At 40.5% G+C, this 27,207-nt stretch overlaps 1 protein-coding gene across 4 annotated transcripts in view; it reads left to right on the forward strand.

Annotated features, from left to right (window-relative positions):
• The window catches only part of Hyccin (PI4KA lipid kinase complex subunit hyccin), a 79,610-nt gene that overhangs the window by 21,464 nt on the left and 30,939 nt on the right, over positions 1-27,207 (forward strand). The window contains exons 7-10 of one of the 4 annotated variants that reach the window (XM_071668673.1): positions 3,846-3,923; positions 23,366-23,461; positions 24,705-24,835; positions 26,679-26,795. In XM_071668673.1, the coding sequence (XP_071524774.1) occupies positions 3,846-3,923; positions 23,366-23,461; positions 24,705-24,835; positions 26,679-26,795 (422 nt within the window). The remainder of the gene's footprint in view (positions 1-3,845; positions 3,924-23,365; positions 23,462-24,704; positions 24,836-26,678; positions 26,796-27,207) is intronic. The other 3 variants (XM_071668675.1, XM_071668674.1, XM_071668676.1) reach the window with 3 other exon arrangements.

The following is a 27,207-nucleotide window of genomic DNA, read 5'->3' on the forward strand; positions in this document are numbered from 1 at the left end:
TGGTAGCCTAAGGCATACTCAGGCTGGTTGCCGGTGCTCACACCATTAGAAACCCTAGTCTCAGTGACCAGAAGTATGATGATTTCAACCTGAGAGTGTCACGTGCTTGTACCCACAACAAACTTAAGCCATGTATCTCCTTAGAAAATATATGGGGGGCAGACAATGTAGCATGTAATATATTTGATAGTCAAGGTACTAGTACCTGGACCTATGGATTTAGGAAATATTGGTCCTATAAGCAGACTTATCCAGAATACTGTGCTTACATAAGGACATTGTCAAAGTGCATCATGAAATGTCAGAAATATTAATTCACCTTGGTGAAAAACTTACAACTTGCCAGGACTGTTCACCAGATGGCTTCCTCTATGCATCTTAGTTGTTCCAATCACCATTTCTGATGTGGCTTCTTGAAATGCACTTTTGTCATGACCACCTCTTAACTCTTGTGTCATTGGTGGGTAGGTGAAGACTCAAAGAACGTGTTCCCATGCCACCTCTAATGTGCTGATGTGAATTAAACTATTAAATTTCTAAGTTCAATATCTACATGCTATCATTTCCATTGTAAGGGTGGTGTTTTTACCTGCTGTGATACAAAAACTCCTCTTACTTCCTTGTAAGTCTTAGTTTCCTTTGTTGCTATATGGCTTTAAATCCCTTTATCTTCTATAACTTTGCTTATAATTTTTATATATAACTTCCCCAATTCCTCCAGCTATTTACAACTCCTCAGCTGTTTGACTTTCTACCATAAAGCATTGCTTTCATGGCATCCATACTCTGAAATCCTCTATACAAGGGATTTCATTGTATGCCTTGAGGATTAGTTAGGTTATATCAAAAGGATCTCTGCAGAGTTGATGTCCTTTCTTTTTCCATCCTTTGTGATCAAGAGCAGATGATTCAACATCCAACATCAGTTTTTCACCATGAAAATCACTCTTCCAGCACACTTTTGTCTTTTTCAACCCTTCCACTTTCATTCATGGGGTAACCTCAAGCAGACAGAATCTAAGAGCACGCATATATCTCTTCTGTCATTGACGTTTGCTGTTTCCCATGTAAGTGAGGTAGTGTCAAGAACATATGACTGAGCCTTAGAGGAAAAAATTCTTTCTTGACTCCATTCTCACTTTCCTAAATTGGAAAGTGATAATTCTCAGCCCCCTGTCCCAGGGGTTACATGTGGTTGAGAGAGCAGAAGAGGGTGTGTTGAAATGGTTTGGACATATGGAGAGAATGAGTGAGGGTAGGTTGACAAAGAGGATATATGTGTCAGAGGTGGAGGGAACAAGGAGAAGCAGGAGACCAAATTGGAGGTGGAAGGATGGAGTGAAAAAGATTTTGAGCAATCGGGGCCTGAACATGCAAGAGGGTGAGAGATGAGCAAGGAATAGAGTAAATTGGAATGATGTCAATGGGCTGAACCAGGCCATGTGAAATGTTTGGGGTAAACCATTGAAAGGTCTGTGGGGCTTGGATGTGGAGGGAGTTGTGGTTTTGATGCTTTACACATGACAGCTAGAGACAGTGTGAATGATTGTAGCCTTTTCTGTCTGTTTTTCCATTGTATGATAGGAATGATAAAGAATATTTGTGGAAGAGGATATAAGTATATGATGTGGAAGGTAAGTTACTAGAAACAGTCAAGTGTTTTTATCAAGAGAATAAGGCTTGTATGTAAGTAGGAAGAGAGGAGGGCGAGTGGTTCCAGGTGAGGGTGTGTGTGTATAGGGATGTGTGATATCATCTTGGCTATTTGATCTGTTTATGGATGGGATAGTGGGGGAAGTAATGTGGGGGCCTTGGGGAGAGGGGCAGGTCTGCATTCTGTCAGGAGTTGGGAGAGTGTGGGAGATGAGTCACTTACTGTTAACTGATGTTATGGCACTGTGGCATATTTGAGTGAGAAACTGCAGAAGCTGGGTTCTGAGTTTGGGAGGATATGTGAAAGAAGAAAGAATAGTTCATTTGAATAAAAGCAAAGTTATTAGGTTAAACACTGGAGATACAGGTTGATTAGAGTGTGAGTTTGAATGTAGGGAACCTGGAGGAAATTTAGTGTTTTGGATACCTGAAGGTAGCAAATGGAACTGTGGATGAAGGGGCTAAGGTCTCGGGCACTTTGAGGAGTGTTTGGAAAGAGAGGTCAGTGTTTGTAAGGGCTTAGATAGGTTTTTTGATGGTACAGTTAACCTGACATTGATGTATATCTGAGAGGCATGGGCCCTAGAAAAAATTACAAAGAAGGGTGGATGTGTTGGAAATAAAATGTTTTTGGACAATATGTTGTTATAGAAGGGTAGATCTAACTCTAGTGCCACTTGTTAATCTTTAGTGTCTCGCCCTTAACAGGCCACTGGCAGAAGATAAGTCTAGTGCAGTGTTTTCAGAGGGAAGATTGAATAAGAAATGATAGGGTAAAAGAAAGAAGTGGCAGTGAAAGGAGCATGTATGAGAGAGATGAATAGTATGTGCTGAAATGATATGGACATATGGAGAGAGTGAGTGTGGAGAGGCTGAGGATATACATTTTTGAAGTGGAGGGAAACAAAGGAGGTGGAAGGATGGAGCAAAAGATCTATTAAGTGATTGAGGTCTAAACATAGAAAGGCAAGTTTGAAGTGGTTAACAAGGATAGGAGTGATGCAATGTTATTGGGCTTAACCAGGGAATACAATAGGGTCAGGGGAAACCATGGAAAGGTCTCTGTGGCCAGGCTGTGGATAGGGAAGGTCTGGTTTTAGTGAATTATAAATGAGAGCTAGAGAGTGGCTGTGAGCAAATAAGGCTGTTCTTTGTCTGATCCTTGGTGATACCTCACAATTCAGCGAACAGCAAACAAGTATGAGAAAAGTACATGTGTCTATATAAAGCATGTGTTTTCAGTGATGTCACCTCCATTGCAGATCATGCCTCTCCAGAAAGGATTACTCATAGCTGTAGATGTACAGCAACCACTTGGACACGAACACAAAGCACCCACCTAGGACACTCCCAGGACAAACACCTAACAGGCAACAGCACAATATACACAATCCCACCCTGTACAAACTAAGTTTACTACTCTACAGAACACCATACACACATCAAACATCTTACAGTTCAACACCAGTGGCTTCAAAAGAATCTCTGAAGTTCTCAGTGTACTATAAGAACACAGCACACACAGAACCTTCATCAAAGAAACCAGACATACACTAGGTTCACCCTTCTTTCCTTTCTTTTATTTCTTAGCTTTACGACAATGCAGACAACAAAGACAAGGATTGAGACTCATAGGACTTATAACAACTTTAGCATTCCATTCACAGGCATTCAACACATGAAACAGATCACAAACAGTACCAACACTTTGGAAATGCCTTCCATAAAGATAAAACTGCAACATGATTAGCACCTCGTGATGCATTTTATTGATGTCTTACTGTTAAGGATTTGCTTTTTGTTTTTGCTTGTAAGTTGAATATTCATAAAATAGGTATGCTGAGGTTTATATTATTGTTTCTGTAATATGCATGATAGTAAATGCTATCCTTTACTGACTATTAATGTTCATGATTTCGCGTGCTGTTTACCATTTCCAAGTGTGAAAATCATTTGTAATTTGATTGCCAGATAGCTATCAAATGAGTTTTTGTCTTTAGAATGTTAAAGAATTGTTGTTATTTCATAGCTTTGCATATCTGTTTTATGCAGTCTCATGTGAATGCTCTTAGATTAACCAACCACATGGTGAAATAGTGAAGCATGTGCATGATTGAACCAGAATTACTGATTTTTTGCTAAATGTGCACAGGTAGCCTTTGATAATCAATAAGTGCATGTATCATTTGCAGGCCAGCTGAACGAAGCCTGCATGACCTGCCCCCACTCATGTCCATAAGCATGTCTCTTGCACACTTCCATTACTCAAGGTGCGTTTGCTTTTATGTGACTTAGTTTGCTGATATGTTTAGGCTTATTATCTTTATTATGCATTTAGAAAACATTATTTTCATATTGTTTGCCATCATGTTTGTTCATTGTTCATCACAAGGGTGATGGGTAGCTAGTAAGTCATTAGCAACCATGAAATACTTTTGTTCTTTTCTCTTTGCTCATTGTTGTGTTGATATGTATACAGATAGACATCTTGTATGTTGATGGTAGATATCTTCTGTGTTGAGTAATGGGTCTCACTTATTTATTTTTTCTTCAGCATTTACCATGCTGGATCTTCAGATAACATATATAACAAATGAAGATTCTCACTGATCTAATATTTTTTCTTCAGCATTTACCATGCAGGATCTTCAGATATTTTCATTTCACAAGCGTATGAAAGTTTGACCAAACTTTTCTCCATTTATATCTCGATGTATGAGTTTATTTATTTTTATGTTTTGAATATATGGTTATCGCTCAGTCTTGTTCCCTACTTTCAGCCACTCAGTATTTTTATCACCTTGTCTCTGATCAAAAGATATTGTAGTAGTTTACAAAATGGTTAGATTGAGGTGTTTTTCATCTTAATAGCATTTTACTTTTGTATTTTTCAGAGTTGTTAATGCTATCATGCAGGAACCCAGATTAGCTTTGTGATATTTCTCTCATTTATATATAGATTTATATTTGCTTTTTCACCTTGCCTGCATTCCCCAGGGGTCCCTTCAATGGAGCTCCTGCAGTACTCAGGAAGCAGGTCATATCCACTGGGTGGGATCACAGATCAGAAAGTGTGCTGATGTGTATATGGCCCTGTGGGATGAATGTAGGGTAATTGAGTAGTAAGTGCTCAGTGACCTTTGTATATAGTTTGTATATTGGGTATGAGTAGTCTTGACAGTTTATACAATGGCACTGTACCTGCATTCTGCCTATCCTCAAGCACATTGAATATCCAAATCAACAACAAAGTCTGCCCCTTTCTTAATAAATTCAACTGCAACACCAACTCCTACTGCTTAGCCGTATTTCATCTTCCAAAAGGCTTTCACCACCTCTTTTCTCTTCACTAAACTGCTCTCCATGACTCGCTTTGCATACCAACTCAACTAAAACACCCTACATCTGCCACTCTTATCAAATAAATTTAACAATCCTTCAAAATACTCACTTCTTCTCCTCACTTCATCACTACTTATCACTTCCTCTTTTGGTCCTTTTATTTCATTATACTTAGTCGTTGTCTCCTGTGTTAGCAAGGTAATGCAAGGAAACATGAAAGAATGGCCTGGCCTACCCACATACACATGTATATATATAAACGCCCACACACGCACATATATGTACTTATACATTTCAACGCATACATACATATACATACGCAGACATACCTGTACAGCATTCTTTTATCCTACTCTTTTTTTTATCTTGATTATCTTGCTTGTGATTAACCATTCTTATTAAATGATTCTTTAGTTTCTTTTTACCTTTTATTTAAGATTCTTTACTTCACATTTCATCATTTTAATTTTTTATGTTATGCAAGTTCTAACGTGATTATCTCATTTTTTTTCTCCAGTTTTATAAATTGAATTTTTAATTACCTTATGGTACATTTAAAAAAGATTCCTTGGTTTATTTTTTACCTTTCTGGCAGCTCCTGCATCAGCATTTGCTGCTTCTCCTGTGACTCGAAAGTTGTGCAAGCTATATCTTCTTTTAAATCAATTGAACCAACCATGACTTGCTGTGAAGTTCTCGATGTAATCCTCACCTGTTCACGCCTTCAAGGTTTCAAAACGACTTCTTGCCTTATGCTGAATTGTTAGTAAGCTTAGTGGTACATGTTTTTAAATTTAATATTCCATCCACAGCATCAATAACTTCTGTTTCGTGGGTGGGCCCTTGTCAAAGCTTTGTCATTATCGTAGACTTCATACCTGCCGAACCTTTCACTGCTTCACGTATTTTTTCTTTGTCCTTTATATTTGTGGAGACCATCGAATGGGACAACTGTAGATCACGTGAAATCACATTAACTTTTTTCCTCCTTCATATTGGTTGATTACCTTTATTTTCAGTTCCAAATCTAGCATCTTCCTTGGCTTCTTGCTAGATCTATCAACATGTGATGGGCTTTTCCTCTTGCTCATCCTTTTTGGGGTTTGATACAAAAATAGTTTAATCCAGCACAAGATTTGTTAGATTCACTTGAATAACGCATGCCTACTGAATGGTAACTGAGGAAGATGCTGTGATGTACACAATTCTGGGATATCTTCTGACAGTCACTATCATACACATGCAGCCATTAGCACTAGCAGATGTACGACCAAGCTTGTTTTTTATATTTTATGTGTTTTTTGATATATTTTTTCGGACATATGTACGGATGGTCATAAGTCTCATAGGTTGTAAGTAGGGGATAGACAGTATATATATTATATTTCTTTGTTTATTATACATAGATGCTGTTTCCTACATCATCAAAGTAGCTCCAGGAAACAGACGAAGAATGGCACATCCACTCATATACACGTATATATACATAAATGCCCATACATGCACATCTACATACATACACATGTACATATTCATACTTGCTTGCCTTCATCATTCCTGGCGCTAACCCGCCCCACAGGAAATAGCATTGCTACCCCCTTGCTTCAACGGGGTAGCACCAGGAATGAGGGCATTTCTTTGCCAGTTTTTGGTGCCACCTTGCTAATGTGGGAAATGGCAAGCATATGTGAAGGAATATAAAGGTATATGTATATTTTTTCATACTTGAACACCATTTCTCTGCATTAATGAGGTAGTGTCAGAAACAGGTGACGAAAGGCCAGATCTGTTCACATCCATTATATGACCATCATGTGTAATGCACCCAAATGACAACTCCCTATCCACTACCAGGGTCTACAGACCTCTCCGAGTATATATATATATATATATATATATAGATATATTATTTATTTATTTATTTTGCTTTGTCGCTGTCTCCCGCGTTAGCGAGGTAGCGCAAGGAAACAGACGAAAGAATGGCCCAACCCACCCACATACACATGTATATACATACATGTCCACAAACGCACAATATACATACTTATACATCTCAGTGTACAAATATACACACACAGACATATACATATATACACATGTACATAATTCATACTTAGAAAAGCAAATGGATTTGTATGTAGCATTTATGGATCTGGAGAAGGCATATGATAGAGTTGATAGAGATGCTCTGTGGAAGGTATTAAGAATATATGGTGTGGGAGGAAAGTTGTTAGAAGCAGTGAAAAGTTTTTATCGAGGATGTAAGGCATGTGTACGTGTAGGAAGAGAGGAAAGTGATTGGTTCTCAGTGAATGTAGGTTTGCGGCATGGGTGTGTGATGTCTCCATGGTTGTTTAATTTGTTTATGGATGGGGTTGTTAGGGAGGTAAATGCAAGAGTTTTGGAAAGAGGGGCAAGTATGAAGTCTGTTGTGGATGAGAGAGCTTGGGAAGTGAGCCAGTTGTTGTTTGCTGATGATACAGCGCTGGTGGCTGATTCATGTGAGAAACTGCAGAAGCTGGTGACTGAGTTTGGTAAAGTGTGTGGAAGAAGAAAGTTAAGAGTAAATGTGAATAAGAGCAAGGTTATTAGGTACAGTAGGGTTGAGGGTCAAGACAATTGGGAGGTAAGTTTGAATGGAGAAAAACTGGAGGAAGTGAAGTGTTTTAGATATCTGGGAGTGGATCTGGCAGGGGATGGAACCATGGAAGCGGAAGTGGATCATAGGGTGGGGGAGGGGGCGAAAATTCTGGGGGCCTTGAAGAATGTGTGGAAGTCGAGAACATTATCTCGGAAAGCAAAAATGGGTATGTTTGAAGGAATAGTGGCTCCAAGAATGTTGTATGGTTGCGAGGCGTGGGCTATGGATAGAGTTGTGCACAGGAGGATGGATGTGCTGGAAATGAGATGTTTGAGGACAATGTGTGGTGTGAGGTGGTTTGATCGAGTGAGTAACGTAAGGGTAAGAGAGATGTGTGGAAATAAAAAGAGCGTGGTTGAGAGAGCAGAAGAGGGTGTTTTGAAGTGGTTTGGGCACATGGAGAGAATGAGTGAGGAAAGATTGACCAAGAGGATATATGTGTCGGAGGTGGAGGGAACGAGGAGAAGAGGGAGACCAAATTGGAGGTGGAAAGATGGAGTGAAAAAGATTTTGTGTGATCGGGGCCTGAACATGCAGGAGGGTGAAAGTAGGGCAAGGAATAGAGTGAATTGGAGCGATGTGGTATACCGCGGGAGACAGCGACAAAGTATAATAAAAAAAAAAATATATATATATATATATATATATATATATATAGTTTTTTTTTTTGCTTTGTCGCTGTCTCCCGCGTTTGCGAGGTAGCGCAAGGAAACACACGAAAGAAATGGCCCAACCCACCCCCATACACATGTATATACATACACGTCCACATACGCAAATATACATACCTACACAGCTTTCCATGGTTTACCCCAGACGCTTCACATGCCCTGATTCAATCCACTGACAGCACGTCAACCCCGGTATACCACATCGATCCAATTCACTCTATTCCTTGCCCTCCTTTCACCTTCCTGCATGTTCAGGCCCCGATCACACAAAATCTTTTTCACTCCATCTTTCCACCTCCAATTTGGTCTCCCACTTCTCCTCATTCCCTCCACCTCCGACACATATATCCTCTTGGTCAATCTTTCCTCACTCATTCTCTCCATGTGCCCAAACCATTTCAAAACACCCTCTTCTGCTCTCTCAACCACGCTCTTTTTATTTCCACACATCTCTCTTACCCTTACGTTACTTACTCGATCAAACCACCTCACACCTCACATTGTCCTCATACATCTCATTTCCAGCACATCCATCCTCCTGCGCACAACTCTATCCATAGCCCACGCCTCGCAACCATACAACATTGTTGGAACCACTATTCCTTCAAACATACCCATTTTTGCTTTCCGAGATAATGTTCTCGACTTCCACACATTCTTCAAGACTCCCAGAATTTTCGCCCCCTCCCCACCCTATGATCCACTTCCGCTTCCATGGTTCCATCCGCTGCCAGATCCTCTCCCAGATATCTAAAACACTTTACTTCCTCCAGTTTTTCTCTATTCAAACTTACCTCCCAATTGACTTGACCCTCAACCCTACTGTACCTAATAACCTTGCTCTTATTCACATTTACTCTTAACTTTCTTCTTTCACACACTTTACCAAACTCAGTCACCAGCTTCTGCAGTTTCTCACATGAATCAGCCACCAGCGCTGTATCATCAGCGAACAACAACTGACTCACTTCCCAAGCTCTCTCATCCCCAACAGACTTCATACTTGCCCCTCTTTCCAAAACTCTTGCATTCACCTCCCTAGCAACCCCATCCATAAACAAATTAAACAACCATGGAGACATCACACATCCCTGCTGCAAACCTACATTCACTGAGAACCAATCATTTCCTCTCTTCCTACACGTACACATGCCTTACATCCTCGATAAAAACTTTTCACTGCTTCTAACAACTTGCCTCCCACACCATATATTCTTAATACCTTCCAATGAGTGGTGTGAGGTGGTTTGATCGAGTAAGTAATGTAAGGGTAAGAGAGATGTGTGGAAATAAAAAGAGCGTGGTTGAGAGAGCAGAAGAGGGTGTTTTGAAATGGTTTGGGCACATGGAGAGAATGAGTGAGGAAAGATTGACCAAGAGGATATATGTGTCGGAGGTGGAGGGAACGAGGAGAAGAGGGAGACCAAATTGGAGGTGGAAAGATGGAGTGAAAAAGATTTTGTGTGATCAGGGGCCTGAACATGCAGGAGGGTGAAAGGAGGGCAAGGAATAGAGTGAATTGGAGCGATGTGGTATACCGGGGTTGACGTGCTGTCAGTGGATTGAATCGGGGCATGTGAAGCGTCTGGGGTAGAAAGATTGAATGTTGGGGTGAAGAGGGTAGTGAGAGTAAGTGAGCTTGGGAAGAAGACTTGTGTGAGGAAGTACCAGGAGAGACTGAGTACAGAATGGAAAAAGGTGAGAACAATGGAAGTAAGGGGAGTGGGGGAGGAATGGGATGTATTTAGGAAATCAGTGATGGATTGCGCAAAAGATGCTTGTGGCATGAGAAGAGTGGGTGGTGGGTTGATTAGAAAGGATAGTGAGTGGTGGGATGAAGAAGTAAGATTATTATTGAAAGAGAAGAGAGAGGCATTTGGATGATTTTTGCAGGGAAAAAATGCAATTGAGTTGGAGATGTATAAAAGAAAGGGACAGGAGGTCAAGAGAAAGGTGCAAGAGGTGAAAAAGAGGGCAAATGACAGTTGGGGTGAGAGAGTATCATTAAATTTTAGGGAGAATAAAAAGATGTTCTGGAAGGAGGTAAATAAAGTGCGTAAGACAAGGGAGCAAATGGGAACTTCAGTGAAGGGCGCAAATGGGGAGGTGATAACAAGTAGTGGTGATGTGAGAAGGAGATGGAGTGAGTATTTTGAAGGTTTGTTGAATGTGTTTGATGATAGAGTGGCAGATATAGGGTGTTTTGGTTGAGGTGGTGTGCAAAGTGAGAGGGTTAGGGAAAATGATTTGGTAAACAGAGAAGAGTTAGGAAAAGCTTTGCGGAAGATGAAAGCCGGCAAGGCAGCAGGTTTGGATGGTATTGCAGTGGAATTTATTAAAAAAGGGGGTGACTGTATTATTGACTGGTTGGTAAGGTTATTTAATGTATGTATGACTTATGGTGAGGTGCCTGAGGATTGGCGGAATGCGTGCATAGTGCCATTGTACAAAGGCAAAGGGGATAAGAGTGAGTGCTCAAATTACAGAGGTATAAGTTTGTTGAGTATTCCTGGTAAATTATATGGGAGGGTTTTGATTGAGAGGGTGAAGGCATGTACAGAGCATCAGATTGGGGAAGAGCAGTGTGGTTTCAGAAGTGGTAGAGGATGTGTGTATCAGGTGTTTGCTTTGAAGAATGTATGTGAGAAATACTTAGAAAAGCAAATGGATTTGTATGTAGCATTTATGGATCTGGAGAAGGCATATGATAGAGTTGATAGAGATGCTCTGTGGAAGGTATTAAGAATATATGGTGTGGGAGGCAAGTTGTTAGAAACAGTGAAAAGTTTTTATCGAGGATGTAAGGCATGTGTACGTGTAGGAAGAGAGGAAAGTGATTGGTTCTCAGTGAATGTAGGTTTGCGGCAGGGGTGTGTGATGTCTCCATGGTTGTTTAATTTGTTTATGGATGGGGTTGTTAGGGAGGTGAATGCAAGAGTTTTGGAAAGAGGGGCAAGTATGAAGTCTGTTGTGGATGAGAGAGCTTGGGAAGTGAGTCAGTTGTTGTTCGCTGATGATACAGCGCTGGTGGCTGATTCATGTGAGAAACTGCAGAAGCTGGTGACTGAGTTGGTAAAGTGTGTGAAAGAAGAAAGTTAAGAGTAAATGTGAATAAGAGCAAGGTTATTAGGTACAGTAGGGTTGAGGGTCAAGTCAATTGGGAGGTAAGTTTGAATAGAGAAAAACTGGAGGAAGTAAAGTGTTTTAGATATCTGGGAGTGGATCTGGCAGCGGATGGAACCATGGAAGCAGAAGTGGATCATAGGGTGGGGGAGGGGGCGAAAATCCTGGGAGCCTTGAAGAATGTGTGGAAGTCGAGAACATTATCTCGGAAAGCAAAAATGGGTATGTTTGAAGGAATAGTGGTTCCAACAATGTTGTATGGTTGCGAGGCGTGGGCTATGGATAGAGTTGTGCGCAGGAGGGTGGATGTGCTGGAAATGAGATGTTTGAGGACAATGTGTGGTGTGAGGTGGTTTGATCGAGTAAGTAACGGAAGGGTAAGAGAGATGTGTGGAAATAAAAAGAGCGTGGTTGAGAGAGCAGAAGAGGGTGTTTTAAAATGGTTTGGTCACATGAAGAGAATGAGTGAGGAAAGATTGACCAAGAGGATATATGTGTCGGAGGTGGAGGGAACGAGAAGTTGGAGACCAAATTGGAGGTGGAAAGATGGAGTGAAAAAGATTTTGTGTGATCGGGGCCTGAACATGCAGGAGGGTGAAAGGAGGGCAAGGAATAGAGTGAATTGGATCGATGTGGTATACCGGGGTTGACGTGCTGTCAGTGGATTGAATCAGGGCATGTGAAGCGTCTGGGGTAAACCATGGAAAGCTGTGTAGGTATGTATATTTGTGTGTGTGGACGTATGTATATACATGTGTATGGGGGTGGGTTGGGCCATTTCTTTCGTCTGTTTCCTTGCGCTACCTCGCAAACGCGGGAGACAGTGACAAAGCAAAAAAAAAAATATATATATATATATATATATATATATATATATATATATATATATTTTTTTTTTTTTTTAATGTTGTATATATGTGTATAAAATGAGCTCCTATCCCAGGAGTCCTTTCTATCCTCATGAGGCTCCTTCAACACTCATGAAGCTAGTCATGTGCACCAGTCAGGACCAGTGGTCATAAAGTGTTGTAATGTTATGTGTGCATCTATGTGTGGAGAATGCAGGGCAATTGCATAATAAGTACTCATTGTCTTTATGGTAATTGCATTGTGGGCATGAAGGGTCATGGGATATGCTGAAATGATGTTAGTAGGGTTTTAGTGATGGGTGATGTCCAAAGTGTAAGTAGGAGAGTGTGACTCGTGTTTGTTTGAGGAGTGTGGTTTCTTATGGGTGTATGTCAAGTTTCTATTTGACTGATATAGATTTGCAACAGATGGTCACCAACCCAATAAACAAAAATGTCTGTATCTTGTGTGATTTTTTTTAGGGGGGGTATTTTTAGTAAAGTTGCATTATTAGGTCTTGAGTGTATTACCCCAAACACTCAAACTTCATGTTAATGTTGTTTTGACAAGGGTAGTTAGTCAGAATGCTGTACCTATCCCAAAATTGTTCTCATTCTTATTGGAGTGTTTTGTGTAAGTTTAACTTATGTAAAAATTTTCAGTATCATAGACAGAGGTGACAGTATGCATTTATTTTTTGTTTTTGGTTTTTTGATTGTCATGGACTTATTTTTCATTAACAAGGAGAGTAGCATACTACAGCTTCAACAAATTATGAACATGATTTGATTGATACATAATGAGTTAGAGACCAGCCAGCTGAGTTACTTCCAGGTTTGCATGTGCCATGTTGCTGTGTTATATATAGAAATTTCCTTAGGGAGAAGTATGGTGCATTCATGAAAAGCGATTCATGCCTGCTTATTTTACCAATGCTGATATAATTTTTTTTTTTCACTAGGGTCATATATAGTGAAAGATGTTGTATTACCACATTTGAGTATATAGTTCATTACATTATGTATTTTGAAATATGTTTTGAATTTTTAGCTGAATTTGCAATTTTTCTGTTTTGTTGGAGAATACACAAGGCCAGTGCATTATCATGATTGATATAGATTTAGATTGGTAAGGTTTGGTTGCATTCAAAATAGGAATCAGTTGAATGGCTGCATTTGAAAGTTTTTGCCAGTTTTTAGACAAACACAACTTATGTACTTTACCCATGTGAGTTTGTAATAACGTTTCTTTTTTTTTTTTTACTTATGGTTAATAAGTTAAATCCATGCCTGTAGGCAGACTATTTTACAGTTATTAGCAGTGATGTGTTCAAATTTGATTATTGCCATTGTGGCTTTAGACTAACAAATTTATGGGTGTTAGTGCAAAGGATACTAATTTGTTTCACATGTGACTCATTATTAGTATTATAGCAATGCTCTACCTTTAATTACCTGCTGGAAGTTGTGCTTCATTAGATAAGATGGAAAGTTCTTTTTGACGTGTTTGCATTTTATCATAAGCAGTTTTATTTCTTTCAAGTATTTTGTAAATTTTTTGTTGTGATATTTATATATCTTTAAAGTTGAAACATTTAATTTTCCCTCAACAGTGAAAGCAACAAACATTGCTACTTAAAACTTAGTGATATATATATATGTATATATATATATATTATCCCTGGGGATAGGGGATTAAGAATACTTCCCACGTATTCCCTGCGTGTCGTAGAAGGCGACTAAAAGGGGAGGGAGCGGGGGGCTGGAAATCCTCCCCTCTCATTTTTTTTTTTTTTTTTTTTTTTTTTTTTTCTCTCCAAAAGAAGGAACAGAGGGGGCCAGGTGAGGATATTCCAAAAAAGGCCCAGTCCTCTGTTCTTAACGCTACCTCGCTAATGCGGGAAATGGCGAATAGTTTAAAAGAAAAAAAGAATATATATATATATATATATATATATTATCCCTGGGGATAGGGGATTAAGAATACTTCCCACGTATTCCCTGCGTGTCGTTGAAGGCGACTAAAAGGGGAGGGAGCGGGGGGCTGGAAATCCTCCCCTCTCGTTTCTTTTTTTCTTTTAATTTTCCAAAAGAAGGAACAGAGGGGGCCAGGTGAGGATATTCCAAAAAAGGCCCAGTCCTCTGTTCTTAACGCTACCTCGCTAATGCGGTAAATGGCGATTAGTTTAAAAGAAGAATATATATATATTTTTTTTTTTCTTTTTTTTTTTGGCTTTGTTGCTGTCTCCCGCGTTTGCGAGGTAGCGCAAGGAAACAGACGGAAGAAATGGCCCAACCCACCCCCATACACATGTATATACATACGTCCACACACGCAAATATACATACCTACACAGCTTTCCATGGTTTACCCCAGACGCTTCACATGCCTTGATTCAATCCACTGACAGCACGTCAACCCCGGTATACCACATCGCTCCAATTCACTCTATTCCTTGCCCTTCTTTCACCCTCCTGCATGTTCAGGCCCCGATCACACAAAATCTTTTTCACTCCATCTTTCCACCTCCAATTTGGTCTCCCTCTTCTCCTCGTTCCCTCCACCTCCGACACATATATTCTCTTGGTCAATCTTTCCTCACTCATTCTCTCCATGTGCCCAAACCATTTCAAAACACCCTCTTCTGGTCTCTCAACCATGCTCTTTTTATTTCCACACATCTCTCTTACCCTTACATTACTTACTCGATCAAACCACCTCACACCACTCATTGTCCTCAAACATCTCATTTCCAGCACATCCACCCTCCTGCGCACAACTCTATCCATAGCCCACGCCTCGCAACCATACAACATTGTTGGAACCACTATTCCTTCAAACATACCCATTTTTGCTTTCTGAGATAATGTTCTCGACTTCCACACATTCTTCAAGGCTCCCAGGATTTTCGCCCCCTCCCCCACCCTATGATCCACTTCCGCTTCCATGGTTCCATCCGCTGCCAGATCCACTCCCAGATATCTAAAACACTTTACTTCCTCCAGTTTTTCTCCATTCAAACTTACCTCCCAATTGACGTGACCCTCAACCCTACTGTACCTAATAGCCTTGCTCTTATTCACATTTACTCTTAACTTTCTTCTTTCACACACATTACCAAACTCAGTCACCAGCTTCTGCAGTTTCTCACATGAATCAGCCACCAGCGCTGTATCATCAGCGAACAACAACTGACTCACTTCCCAAGCTCTCTCATCCACAACAGACTTCATACTTGCCCCTCTTTCCAAAACTCTTGCATTCACCTCCCGAACAACCCCATCCATAAACAAATTAAACAACCATGGAGACATCACACACCCCTGCCGCAAACCTACATTCACTGAGAACCAATCACTTTCCTCTCTTCCTACATGTACACATGCCGTACATCCTCGATAAAAACTTTTCACTGCTTCTAACAACTTGCCTCCCACACCATATATTCTTAAAACCTTCCACAGAGCATCTCTATCAACTCTATCATATGCTTTCTCCAGATCCATAAATGCTACATACAAATCCATTTGCTTTTCTAAGTATTTCTCACATACATTCTTCAAAGCAAACACCTGATCCACACATCCTCTACCACTTCTGAAACCACACTGCTCTTCCCCAATCTGATGCTCTGTACATGCCTTCACCCTCTCAATCAATACCCTCCCATATAGTTTACCAGGAATACTCAACAAACTTATACCTCTGTAATTTGAGCACTCACTCTTATCCCCTTTGCCTTTGTACAATGGCACTATGCACGCATTCCGCCAATCCTCAGGCACCTCACCATAAGTCATACATACATTAAATAACCTTACCAACCAGTCAACAATACAGTCACCCCCTTTTTTAATAAATTCCACTGCAATACCATCCAAACCTGCTGCCTTGCCGGCTTTCATCTTCCGCAAAGCTTTTACTACCTCTTCTCTGTTTACCAAATCATTTTCCCCAACCCTCTCACTTTGCACACCACCTCGACCAAAACACCCTATATCTGCCACTCTGTCATCAAACACATTCAACAAACCTTCAAAATACTCACTCCATCTCCTTCTCACATCACCACTACTTGTTATCACCTCCCCATTTGCGCCCTTCATTGAAGTTCCCATTTGCTCCCTTGTCTTACGCACTTTATTTACCTCCTTCCAGAACATCTTTTTATTCTCCCTGAAATTTAATGATACTCTCTCACCCCAACTGTCATTTGCCCTCTTTTTCACCTCTTGCACCTTTCTCTTGACCTCCTGTCTCTTTCTTTTATACATCTCCCACTCAGTTGCATTTTTTCCCTGCAAAAATCGTCCAAATGCCTCTCTCTTCTCTTTCACTAATAATCTTACTTCTTCATCCCACCACTCACTACCCTTTCTAATCAACCCACCTCCCACTCTTCTCATGCCACAAGCATCTTTTGCGCAATCCATCGCTGATTCCCTAAATACATCCCATTCCTGGCCCACTCCCCTTACTTCCATTGTTCTCACCTTTTTCCATTCTGTACTCAGTCTCTCCTGGTACTTCCTCACACAAATCTCCTTCCCAAGCATGGGCTATGGATAGAGTTGTGCGCAGGAGGGTGGATGTGCTGGAAATGAGATGTTTGAGGACAATGTGTGGTGTGAGGTGGTTTGATCGAGTAAGTAATGTAAGGGTAAGAGAGATGTGTGGAAATAAAAAGAGCGTGGTTCGAGAGAGCAGAAGAGGGTGTTTTGAAATGGTTTGGGCACATGGAGAGAATGAGTGAGGAAAGATTGACCAAGAGGATATATGTGTTGGAGGTGGAGGGAACAAGGAGAAGTGGGAGACCAAATTTGAGGTGGAAAGATGGAGTGAAAAAGATTTTGTGTGATCTGGGCCTGAACATGCAGGAGAGTGAAAGAAGGGCAAGGAATAGAGTAAATTGGATCGATGTGGTATACCGGGGTTGACGTGTTGTCAGTGGATTGAATCAGGGCATGTGAAGCGTCTGGGGTAAACCATGGAAAGTTGTGTGGGGCCTGGATGTGGAAAGGGAGCTGTCGTTCGGGCATTATTGCATGACATCTAGAGACTGAGTGTGAACGAATGGGGCCTTTGTTGTCTTTTCCTAGTGCTACCTCGCACACATGAGGGGGGAGGGGGATGGTATTCCATGTGTGGCAAGGTGGTGATGGAAATGAATAAAGGCAGACAGTGTGAATTGTGTGCATGGGTATATATGTATGTGTCTGTGTGTGTATATATATGTGTACATTGAGATGTATAGGTATGTATATTTGCGTGTGTGGACGTGTATGTATATACGTTGTGTATGGGGGTGGGTTGGGCCATTTCTTTCGTGTGTTTCCTTGCGCTACCTCGCAAACGCGGGAGACAGTGACAAAGCAAAATACAGCGCTGGTTGCTGATTCATGTGAGAAACTGCAGAAGCTGGTGACTTAGTTTGGTAAAGTGTGTGAAAGAAGAAAGTTAAGAGTAAATGTGAATAAGAGCAAGGTTATTAGGTACAGTAGGGTTGAGGGTCAAGTCAATTGGGAGGTAAGTTTGAATGGAGAAAAACTGGAGGAAGTAAAGTGTTTTAGATATCTGGGAGTGGATCTGGCAGCGGATGGAACCATGGAAGCGGAAGTGGATCATAGGGTGGGGGAGGGGGCGAAAATTCTGGGAGCCTTGAAGAATGTGTGGAAGTCGAGAACATTATCTCGGAAAGCAAAAATGGGTATGTTTGAAGGAATAGTGGTTCCAACAATGTTGTATGGTTGCGAGGCGTGGGCTATGGATAGAGTTGTGCGCAGGAGGATGGATGTGCTGGAAATGAGATGTTTGAGGACAATGTGTGGTGTGAGGTGGTTTGATCGAGTAAGTAACGTGAGGGTAAGAGAGATGTGTGGAAATAAAGAGAGCGTGGTTGAGAGAGCAGAAGAGGGTGTTTTGAAATGGTTTGGTCACATGGAGAGAATGAGTGAGGAAAGATTGACCAAGAGGATATATGTGTCGGAGGTGGAGGGAACGAGGAGAAGAGGGAGACCAAATTGGAGGTGGAAAGATGGAGTGAAAAAGATTTTGTGTGATCAGGGCCTGAACATGCAGGAGGGTGAAAGGAGGGCAAAGAATAGAGTGAATTGGAGCGATGTGGTATGCCAGGGTTGACGTGCTGTCAGTGGATTGAATCAAGGCATGTGTATGGGGGTGAGTTGGGCCATTTCTTTCGTCTGCAAACGCGGGAGACAGCAGCAAAAAAAAAAAATATATATATATATATATATATATATATATATATATATACATATATATATATATATATATATATATATATATATATATTTTTTTTTTTTTTTTTTTTTTTTTTTTTTTTATACTTTGTCGCTGTCTCCCGCGTTTGCGAGGTAGCGCAAGGAAACAGACGAAAGAAATGGCCCAACCCCCCCCCCCATACACATGTACATACACACGTCCACACGCGCAAATATACATACCTACACAGCTTTCCATGGTTTACCCCAGACACTTCACATGCCTTGCTTCAATCCACTGACAGCACGTCAACCCCTGTATACCACATGACTCCAATTCACTCTATTTCTTGCCCTCCTTTCACCCTCCTGCATGTTCAGGCCCCGATCACACAAAATCTTTTTCACTCCATCTTTCCACCTCCAATTTGGTCTCCCTCTTCTCCTCGTTCCCTCCACCTCCGACACATATATCCTCTTGGTCAATCTCTCCTCACTCATTCTCTCCATGTGCCCAAACCATTTCAAAACACCCTCTTCTGCTCTCTCGACCACGCTCTTTTTATTTCCACACATCTCTCTTACCCTTACGTTACTTACTCGATCAAACCACCTCACACCACACATTGTCCTCAAACATCTCATTTCCAGCACATCCATCCTCCTGCGCACATCTCTATCCATAGCCCACGCCTCGCAACCATACAGCATTGTTGGAACCACTATTCCCTCAAACATACCCATTTTTGCTTTCCGAGATAATGTTCTCGACTTCCACACATTTTTCAAGGCTCCCAAAATTTTCGCCCCCTCCCCCACCCTATGATCCACTTCCGCTTCCATGGTTCCATCCGCTGACAGATCCACTCCCAGATATCTAAAACACTTCACTTCCTCCAGTTTTTCTCCATTCAAACTCACCTCCCAATTGACTTGACCCTCACCCCTACTGTACCTAATAACCTTGCTCTTATTCACATTTATATATATATATATATATATATTATCCCTGGGGATAGGGGATTAAGAATACTTCCCACGTATTCCCTGCGTGTCGTAGAAGGCGACTAAAAGGGGAGGGAGCGGGGGGCTGGAAATCCCCCCCTCTCATTTTTTTTTTTTCTTTTTTCCCCAAAAGAAGGAACAGAGGGGGCCCGGTGAGGATATTCCAAAATAGGCCCAGTCCTCTGTTCCTAACGCTACCTCACTAATGCGGGAAATGGCGAATAGTTTAAAAGAAAGAATATATATATATATATATATTTTTTTTTTTATTATACTTTGTCGCTGTCTCCCGCGTTTGCGAGGTAGCGCAAGGAAACAGACGAAAGAAAAGGCCCAACCCCCCCCATACACATGTATATACATACGTCCACACACGCAAATATACATACCTACACAACTTTCCATGTTTTACCCCAGACGTTTCACATGCCTTGATTCAATCCACTGACAGCACGTCAACTCCGGTATACCACATCGCTCCAATTCACTCTATTCCTTGCCCTCCTTTCACCCTCCTGCATGTTCAGGCCCCGATCACACAAAATCTTTTTCACTCCATCTTTCCACCTCCAATTTGGTCTCCCTCTTCTCCTTGTTCCCTCCACCTCCGACACATATATCCTCTTGGTCAATCTTTCCTCACTCATTCTCTCCATGTGCCCAAACCACTTCAAAACACCCTCTTCTGCTCTCTCTACCATGCTCTTTTTATTTCCACACATCTCTCTTACCCTTACGTTACTCACTCGATCAAACCACCTCACACCACACATTGTCCTCAAACATCTCATTTCCAGCACATCCATCCTCCTGTGCACAACTCTATCCATAGCCCACGCCTCGCAACCATACAACATTGTTGGAACCACTATTCCTTCAAACATACCCATTTTTGCTTTCCGAGATAATGTTCTCGACTTCCACACATTCTTCAAGGCCCCCAGAATTTTTGCCCCCTCCCCCACCCTATGATCCACTTCCGCTTCCATGGTTCCATCCGCTGCCAGATCCACTCCCAGATATCTAAAACACTTCACTTCCTCCAGTTTTTCTCCATTCAAACTCACCTCCCAATTGACTTGACCCTCAACCCTACTGTACCTAATAACCTTGCTCTTATTCACATTTACTCTTAACTTTCTTCTTCCACACACTTTACCAAACTCAGTCACCAGCTTCTGCAGTTTCTCACATTAATCAGCCACCAGCGCTGTATCATCAGCGAACAACAACTGACTCACTTCCCAAGCTCTCTCATCCACAACAGACTTCATACTTGCCCCTCTTTCCAAAACTCTTGCATTTACCTCCCTAACAACCCCATCCATAAACAAATTAAACAACCATGGAGACATCACACACCCCTGCCGCAAACCTACATTCACTGAGAACCAATCACTTTCCTCTCTTCCTACACGTACACATGCCTTACATCCTCGATAAAAACTTTTCACTGCTTCTAACAACTTGCCTCCCACACCATATATTCTTAATACCTTCCACAGAGCATCTCTATCAACTCTATCATATGCCTTCTCCAGATCCATAAATGCTACATACAAATCCATTTGCTTTTCTAAGTAGTTCTCACATACATTCTTCAAAGCAAACACCTGATCCACACATCCTCTACCACTTCTGAAACCACACTGCTCTTCCCCAATCTGATGCTCTGTACATGCCTTCACCCTCTCAATCAATACCCTCCCATATAATTTACCAGGAATACTCAACAAACTTATACCTCTGTAATTGAGCACTCACTCTTATCCCCTTTGCCTTTGTACAGTGGCACTATGCACGCATTCCGCCAATCCTCAGGCACCTCACCATGAGTCATACATACATTAAATAACCTTACCAACCAGTCAACAATACAGTCACCCCCTTTTTTAATAAATTCCACTGCAATACCATCCAAACCTGCTGCCTTGCCGGCTTTCATCTTCCGCAAAGCTTTCACTACCTCTTCTCTGTTTACCAAATATATATATATATATATATATATATATATATATATGATGATATATGAGAATATATTTATATACCACACACACACATACACACATTGTTACTGAATTCTGCTTGTATGTGTTTACAGTTCAAGCAGGAAGTCATCTTTGATAAGGCTGCATCATTGTCAGCAGAAGAAAAAAGTACATTCTCGTAAAGGACCGTATCACTTTTAATGAGACCATCTTGTATAGTATTGATTGCAGCCTTTATACAGAAGTAGCACCATGAAAGGGGTCCTGAGGTTGTGATAATTGATAATAATGATTATGATAATGATGTAAGAGTAATAATGACTACTATTATTTTTATTGCTATTGTTATTATTATTATTTATCATTATTATTATTATTATTATTATTATTAGGCTCCAGAAGGTTTATGCTACAGCAGGAAAATTATTTATTCTTTTGGAGCAAAAAGGTGCTAAACAAGATTATTCCTTTCCCTCCTTTGGCAATGATGCAGGCCCACCAAAGGTGTCTCCTTGCATGTGGTGTAACCACTGGCAAGTGGAATCCAATAATTCCTTAATGATTGTATATATATATATATATATATAGGGAGCGGGGGGGCTGGAAATCCTCCCCTCTCGTTTTTTTTTTCATTTTCCAAAAGAAGGAACAGAGGGGGCCAGGTGAGGATATTCCAAAAAAGGCCCAGTCCTCTGTTCTTAACGCTACCTCGCTAACACGGGAAATGGCGAATAGTTTAAAAGAAAAGAGAAAAAATATATATATATATATATATATATATATATATTTTTTTTTTTTTTTTTTTTTTTTTTGCTTTGTCGCTGTCTCCCGCGTTTGCGAGGTAGCGCAAGGAAACAGACGAAAGAAATGGCCCAACCCACCCCCATACACATGCCTTGATTCAATCCACTGACAGCACGTCAACCCCGGTATACCACATCGCTCCAACTTACTCTATTCTTTGCCCTCCTTTCACCCTCCTTCATGTTCAGGCCCCGATCACACAAAATCTTTTTCACTCCATCTTTCCACCTCCAATTTGGTCTCCCTCTTCTCCTCGTTCCCTCCACCTCCGACACATATATCCTCTTGGTCAATCTTTCCTCACTCATTCTCTCCATGTGACCAAACCATTTCAAAACACCCTCTTCTGCTCTCTCAACCACGCTCTTTTTATTTCCACACATCTCTCTTACCCTTACGTTACTTACTCGATCAAACCACCTCACACCACACATTGTCCTCAAACATCTCATTTCCAGCACATCCATCCTCCTGCGCACAACTCTATCCATAGTCCACGCCTCGCAGCCATACAACATTGTTGGAACCACTATTCCTTCAAACATACCCATTTTTGCTTTCCGAGATAATGTTCTCGACTTCCACACATTCTTCAAGGCTCCCAGAATTTTCGCCCCCTCCCCCACCCTATGATCCACTTCCGCTTCCATGGTTCCATCCGCTGCCAGATCCACTCCCAGATATCTAAAACACTTCACTTCCTCCAGTTTTAGATATATATATATATATATGTGTGTGTGTGTGTGTGTGTGTGTGTGTGTTGCCTTTATCTTTTGTATCTTGATTTATTTGTTTTGTGTTTCTTTCAAATAGTATTTTTATCAAAAGAGTAGGATATAGACTTAGAGGCATACTGACTTTTAACCATTAGAAATGCAGCAAAATATAGATATACTTTATGTTACTTTTGTTAAATATGAGCCCTTTTAACTCAGCTTTCTGCCTCGCTGTCTTGACTAATATAGCATCTTCCATTAACCATTTTCTTGTGCTCCAGAAGTCATAACACACAAGAATTACCTGATATTTCTGCTTGGAAACATCTTGCCAAAATTTATTCATTTACAGCCACAATGCTGCCAAAGGAGAAGGGACCCAGTGCCCTGCTATGATGCCGAATTGTGCTGGACAGTGTTACCATAGTCCTCATGTCAAACTGCGCAGGTAGTGTTGTTACAGACCAGCTTTATTGGTGCTTGCAATGGGCTCTCTTTCAATTACCTTAATCTGGAAGAATGCATGTAAGGTGGTGGCATATATGGTTATATATTCATAGAAAGCCACTTCTCATGGCTACATGGCTAATGAGTGCCTCTCACATTTCCACCAGTATGTCTATCCCTTCTGTTACCCCATGATACACGAGTGCAATGTGCAGTCTTACTATCTGTATTTTAGCAGATACTTCCTATGGTCCCAGAATCCTGCATCTTTTGTAGATCTTTTATCATCTAGATTGGCCCTTTACATATAAGTGACAATCAAATAAACTTGTGAATGTATGACCTGTTCATTATGTAGCATTATTCTTTTGCTAGTTTTTGGAAGTTGCATTTCAGGTTCAGATTTCTAATCCACATGAAAACCTTCCTTTGATTAGTGCATTTCCTCTTGTGAACAGTAAGAGCAACAGCACCACACTGAATGACAAGCACCATGACACTTTCCAGAGTATCTGGTCTGTACAGGTCAATCAGTATAGCCAAGGGGTTTCACACAAAGCCAGAATTAACCACCTTTTTTATTGTTCCTTTGTTGCAGTTGGCTGGATGCTGGCACTTGGAAGCTTCTCATTTTAACTTTTAACTTCTTCACTACAGGGTAGCGTAGCAGCACTTGTAACTACATTGGACTCCTGGGGTGTTATTAGCCAAATGTGGTAAATGTAGTTGTAGTTAAACCTTTTGTTTTGAATCTTGGGTACTTTTATCCAACAGAGTAGTCCTACTCACAATTTTGTATTGGTATTTACATCCCATTAAAAAAAGACTTAAGAATGTCCTTCACTTTTATGTGACTAAAGCAGAACCCAAGAACTTCAAATTAATAAGGTCTGAATGTATAGGCTGTGCATGATGAAAGTACTTATTTAAGTTCATCCAGTTTGGATTATGTACTTTGAATTATATATTTTTTTCAAATTTTGATAGTCATGTAATTTCATGCCTTTTAATGTTGTGTAATTGAATGTGATCTCAAATTATTTTGATTTCTTATCCTTGACACACAGGTGCTCTTTGTTTCATGCATCCTTAAAAACAAATGTATATTTTTCATTCGATTGCTTATCTCATGTGTTCTTTGGTGTAAACACTATTATTTATGTAGTTAAAACCAAAAGAAATGAATATACATTTTAAGAAGTCCAATCAGCAGCTGTGTCATGTACTTTTTTGCATTATTCCAGGTTCAACGAATTTGCCAGTCTTGGAATACAAGCTCTTGAAGATATCCATATGCGTGCTCAATATGAATTATACGCTGATGTCCTATTAATGACTAATGCCATCAAGAATTCTCTTAAGGTTAACCCTAGCGGTAAGTATTCATGTTAGACTGAGAGAGAGAGCTGATAGAAAGTTTAGTTTCTAAAAAGATATGACAGAAAAGTACTTTACTCTTTCAAATTTTGTGTTTGTGGAACTTATGAAACTTTCACAAAGAGTGAAAGAGCATTCATATCCTGTGACTTATTGTCTGTTGCACTAGGGGATCTAAAAGGTTTTAATGTTATAATTGGGTAATTTTTTTAATATAGTATAAAAGAGGGAGTGAGTCACCTTGTCTCTTAAGTATAAGGGTCGCGCAGGATAGCTGTTGGATAAAAAGACATCTCGAAGCATTATGACATCTTTTATTAAACCATTCTTTCCTCTTTCTTACCATTCTCTCTGTATTTAAGACTGGAAGTACCCATAATCCTACCACATCATTGTAAATATCACAGAACCTTTCACAACAAAGCCTTGGCTCATGGTTACTGAACCCTATTTTCCAATCCGTTACTACAGAAACTGTTGAGTTTTTCGTAGTTTCCACAATTATATCTCATCTCTTTATTTTGTCTCACATCTGCTCTTTTAATGTCCTCAGTTACCATATGGTCAACTTGATTAGTTTTTCCTGATGATGTATCGTACATAGTATTTTCAATATCCATACTAGCATGTTGGAAAGGATCACAATTTTGTACGTAATCAAGATATTCCTATGAGTCCATGGGGAAAATGAAACATGAAAAGCTCCCAAGTGCACTTTTGTGTAATAGTCACATCATCAGGGGAGACACAAGAGAGAAATATAACAGTCAGTTCATATACATCGAAGAGACTAAGCTAGGACGCCTTTTGGTAAACATGTGATTGTCCAAAACATGTTTTGGACAATAACATGTTTACCAAAAGGCTATGTTTGAAGGAATAGTGGTTCCAACAATGTTGTATGGTTGCGAGGCGTGGGCTATGGATAGAGTTGTGCGCAGGAGGGTGGATGTGCTGGAAATGAAATGTTTGAGGACAATATGTAGTGTGAGGTGGTTTGATCAAGTAAGTAATGTAAGGGTAAGAGAGATGTGTGAAGATAAAAAGAGTGTGGTTGAGAGAGCAGAAGAGGGTGTTTTGAAATGGTTTGGGCACATGGAGAGAATGAGAGAGGAAAGATTGACTAAGAGGATATATGTGTCGGAGGTGGAGGGAACGAGGAGAAGTGGGAGACCAAATTGGAGGTGGAAAGATGGAGTGAAAAAGATTTTGTATGATCAGGGCCTGAACATGCAGGAGGGTGAAAGGCGGGCAAGGAATAGAGTGAATTGGATCGATGTGGTATACCGGGGTCGACGTGCTGTCATTGGATTGAATCAGGGCATGTGAAGTGTCTGGGGTAAACCATGAAAGTTGTGTGGGGCCTGGATGTGGAAAGAGTGCTGTGGTTTCGGGCATTACTGCATGACAGCTAGAGATTGAGTGTGAAAGAATGTGGCCTTTGTTGTCTTTTCCTAGCGCTACCTCGCACACATGAGGGGGGAGGGGGATGTTATTCCATGTATGGGGAGGTGGCGATGGGAATGAATAAAGGCAGACAGTGTGAATTGTGTGCATGTGTATATATGTATGTGTCTGTGTGTGTATATAAATGTGTACATTGAGATGTATGGGTATGTATATTTGCGTGTGTGGACGTGTATGTATATAATTGTGTATGGGGGTGGGTTGGGCCATTTCTTTCGTCTGTTTCCTTGCGCTACCTCGCAAACGCGGGAGACAGCGGAAAAAAACAAAAACTTATGTATAGCATTGGTAACAATAAACTAGAGATTGTAATACCACTAATTATAAGAACTGTTCTGAAAACATAAGAAATGTTCTGTCTTTCTGATCAATAGGTCAACCCAGTGATGGACCAATGGGCATCAGTGTTGCACTCACGCCTTCTACTACAACTACACCACTCTCAAAATCTTTCATCACAAATGCTTCTTTCAGAACCAAAAAATTGCCAGGTAGGTGATGTTTGTATGACTAATACAATACCAGCACTGATGACACTATATCACATAGTAGCCAGTTATTTTAATGTTAGTGTTCTTATTCACAAAGAATGTAATTCAGTTTAAAACCTGAGCTCTTTTACATACTAGTGCCCCAGCCAAAAATTTGATTTAATCCAGATGGTTGAAAGATATTGTTTGAAATAAGAGATTGTACACAAAATTGTCTGATAACATTAATTTCATTTAGTACTAACCCAGTATTTTCTGTTTTCAAAGTACTTGGTGCAAAGTTAGGTTATGATGTCTTGAAAAAATTTATAACTGTAATTCCAATTAGGTAATATTGCTTTGGTTTTAGGAGAATGTTGAACTGATATAAATTAAAGATGATGAGTGAATTTAGTTTCTAATAAAATGTGGA

The sequence above is a fragment of the Panulirus ornatus genome, chromosome 13 (assembly GCF_036320965.1).
Source record: "Panulirus ornatus isolate Po-2019 chromosome 13, ASM3632096v1, whole genome shotgun sequence".
Lineage (NCBI taxonomy): Eukaryota > Metazoa > Arthropoda > Malacostraca > Decapoda > Palinuridae > Panulirus > Panulirus ornatus.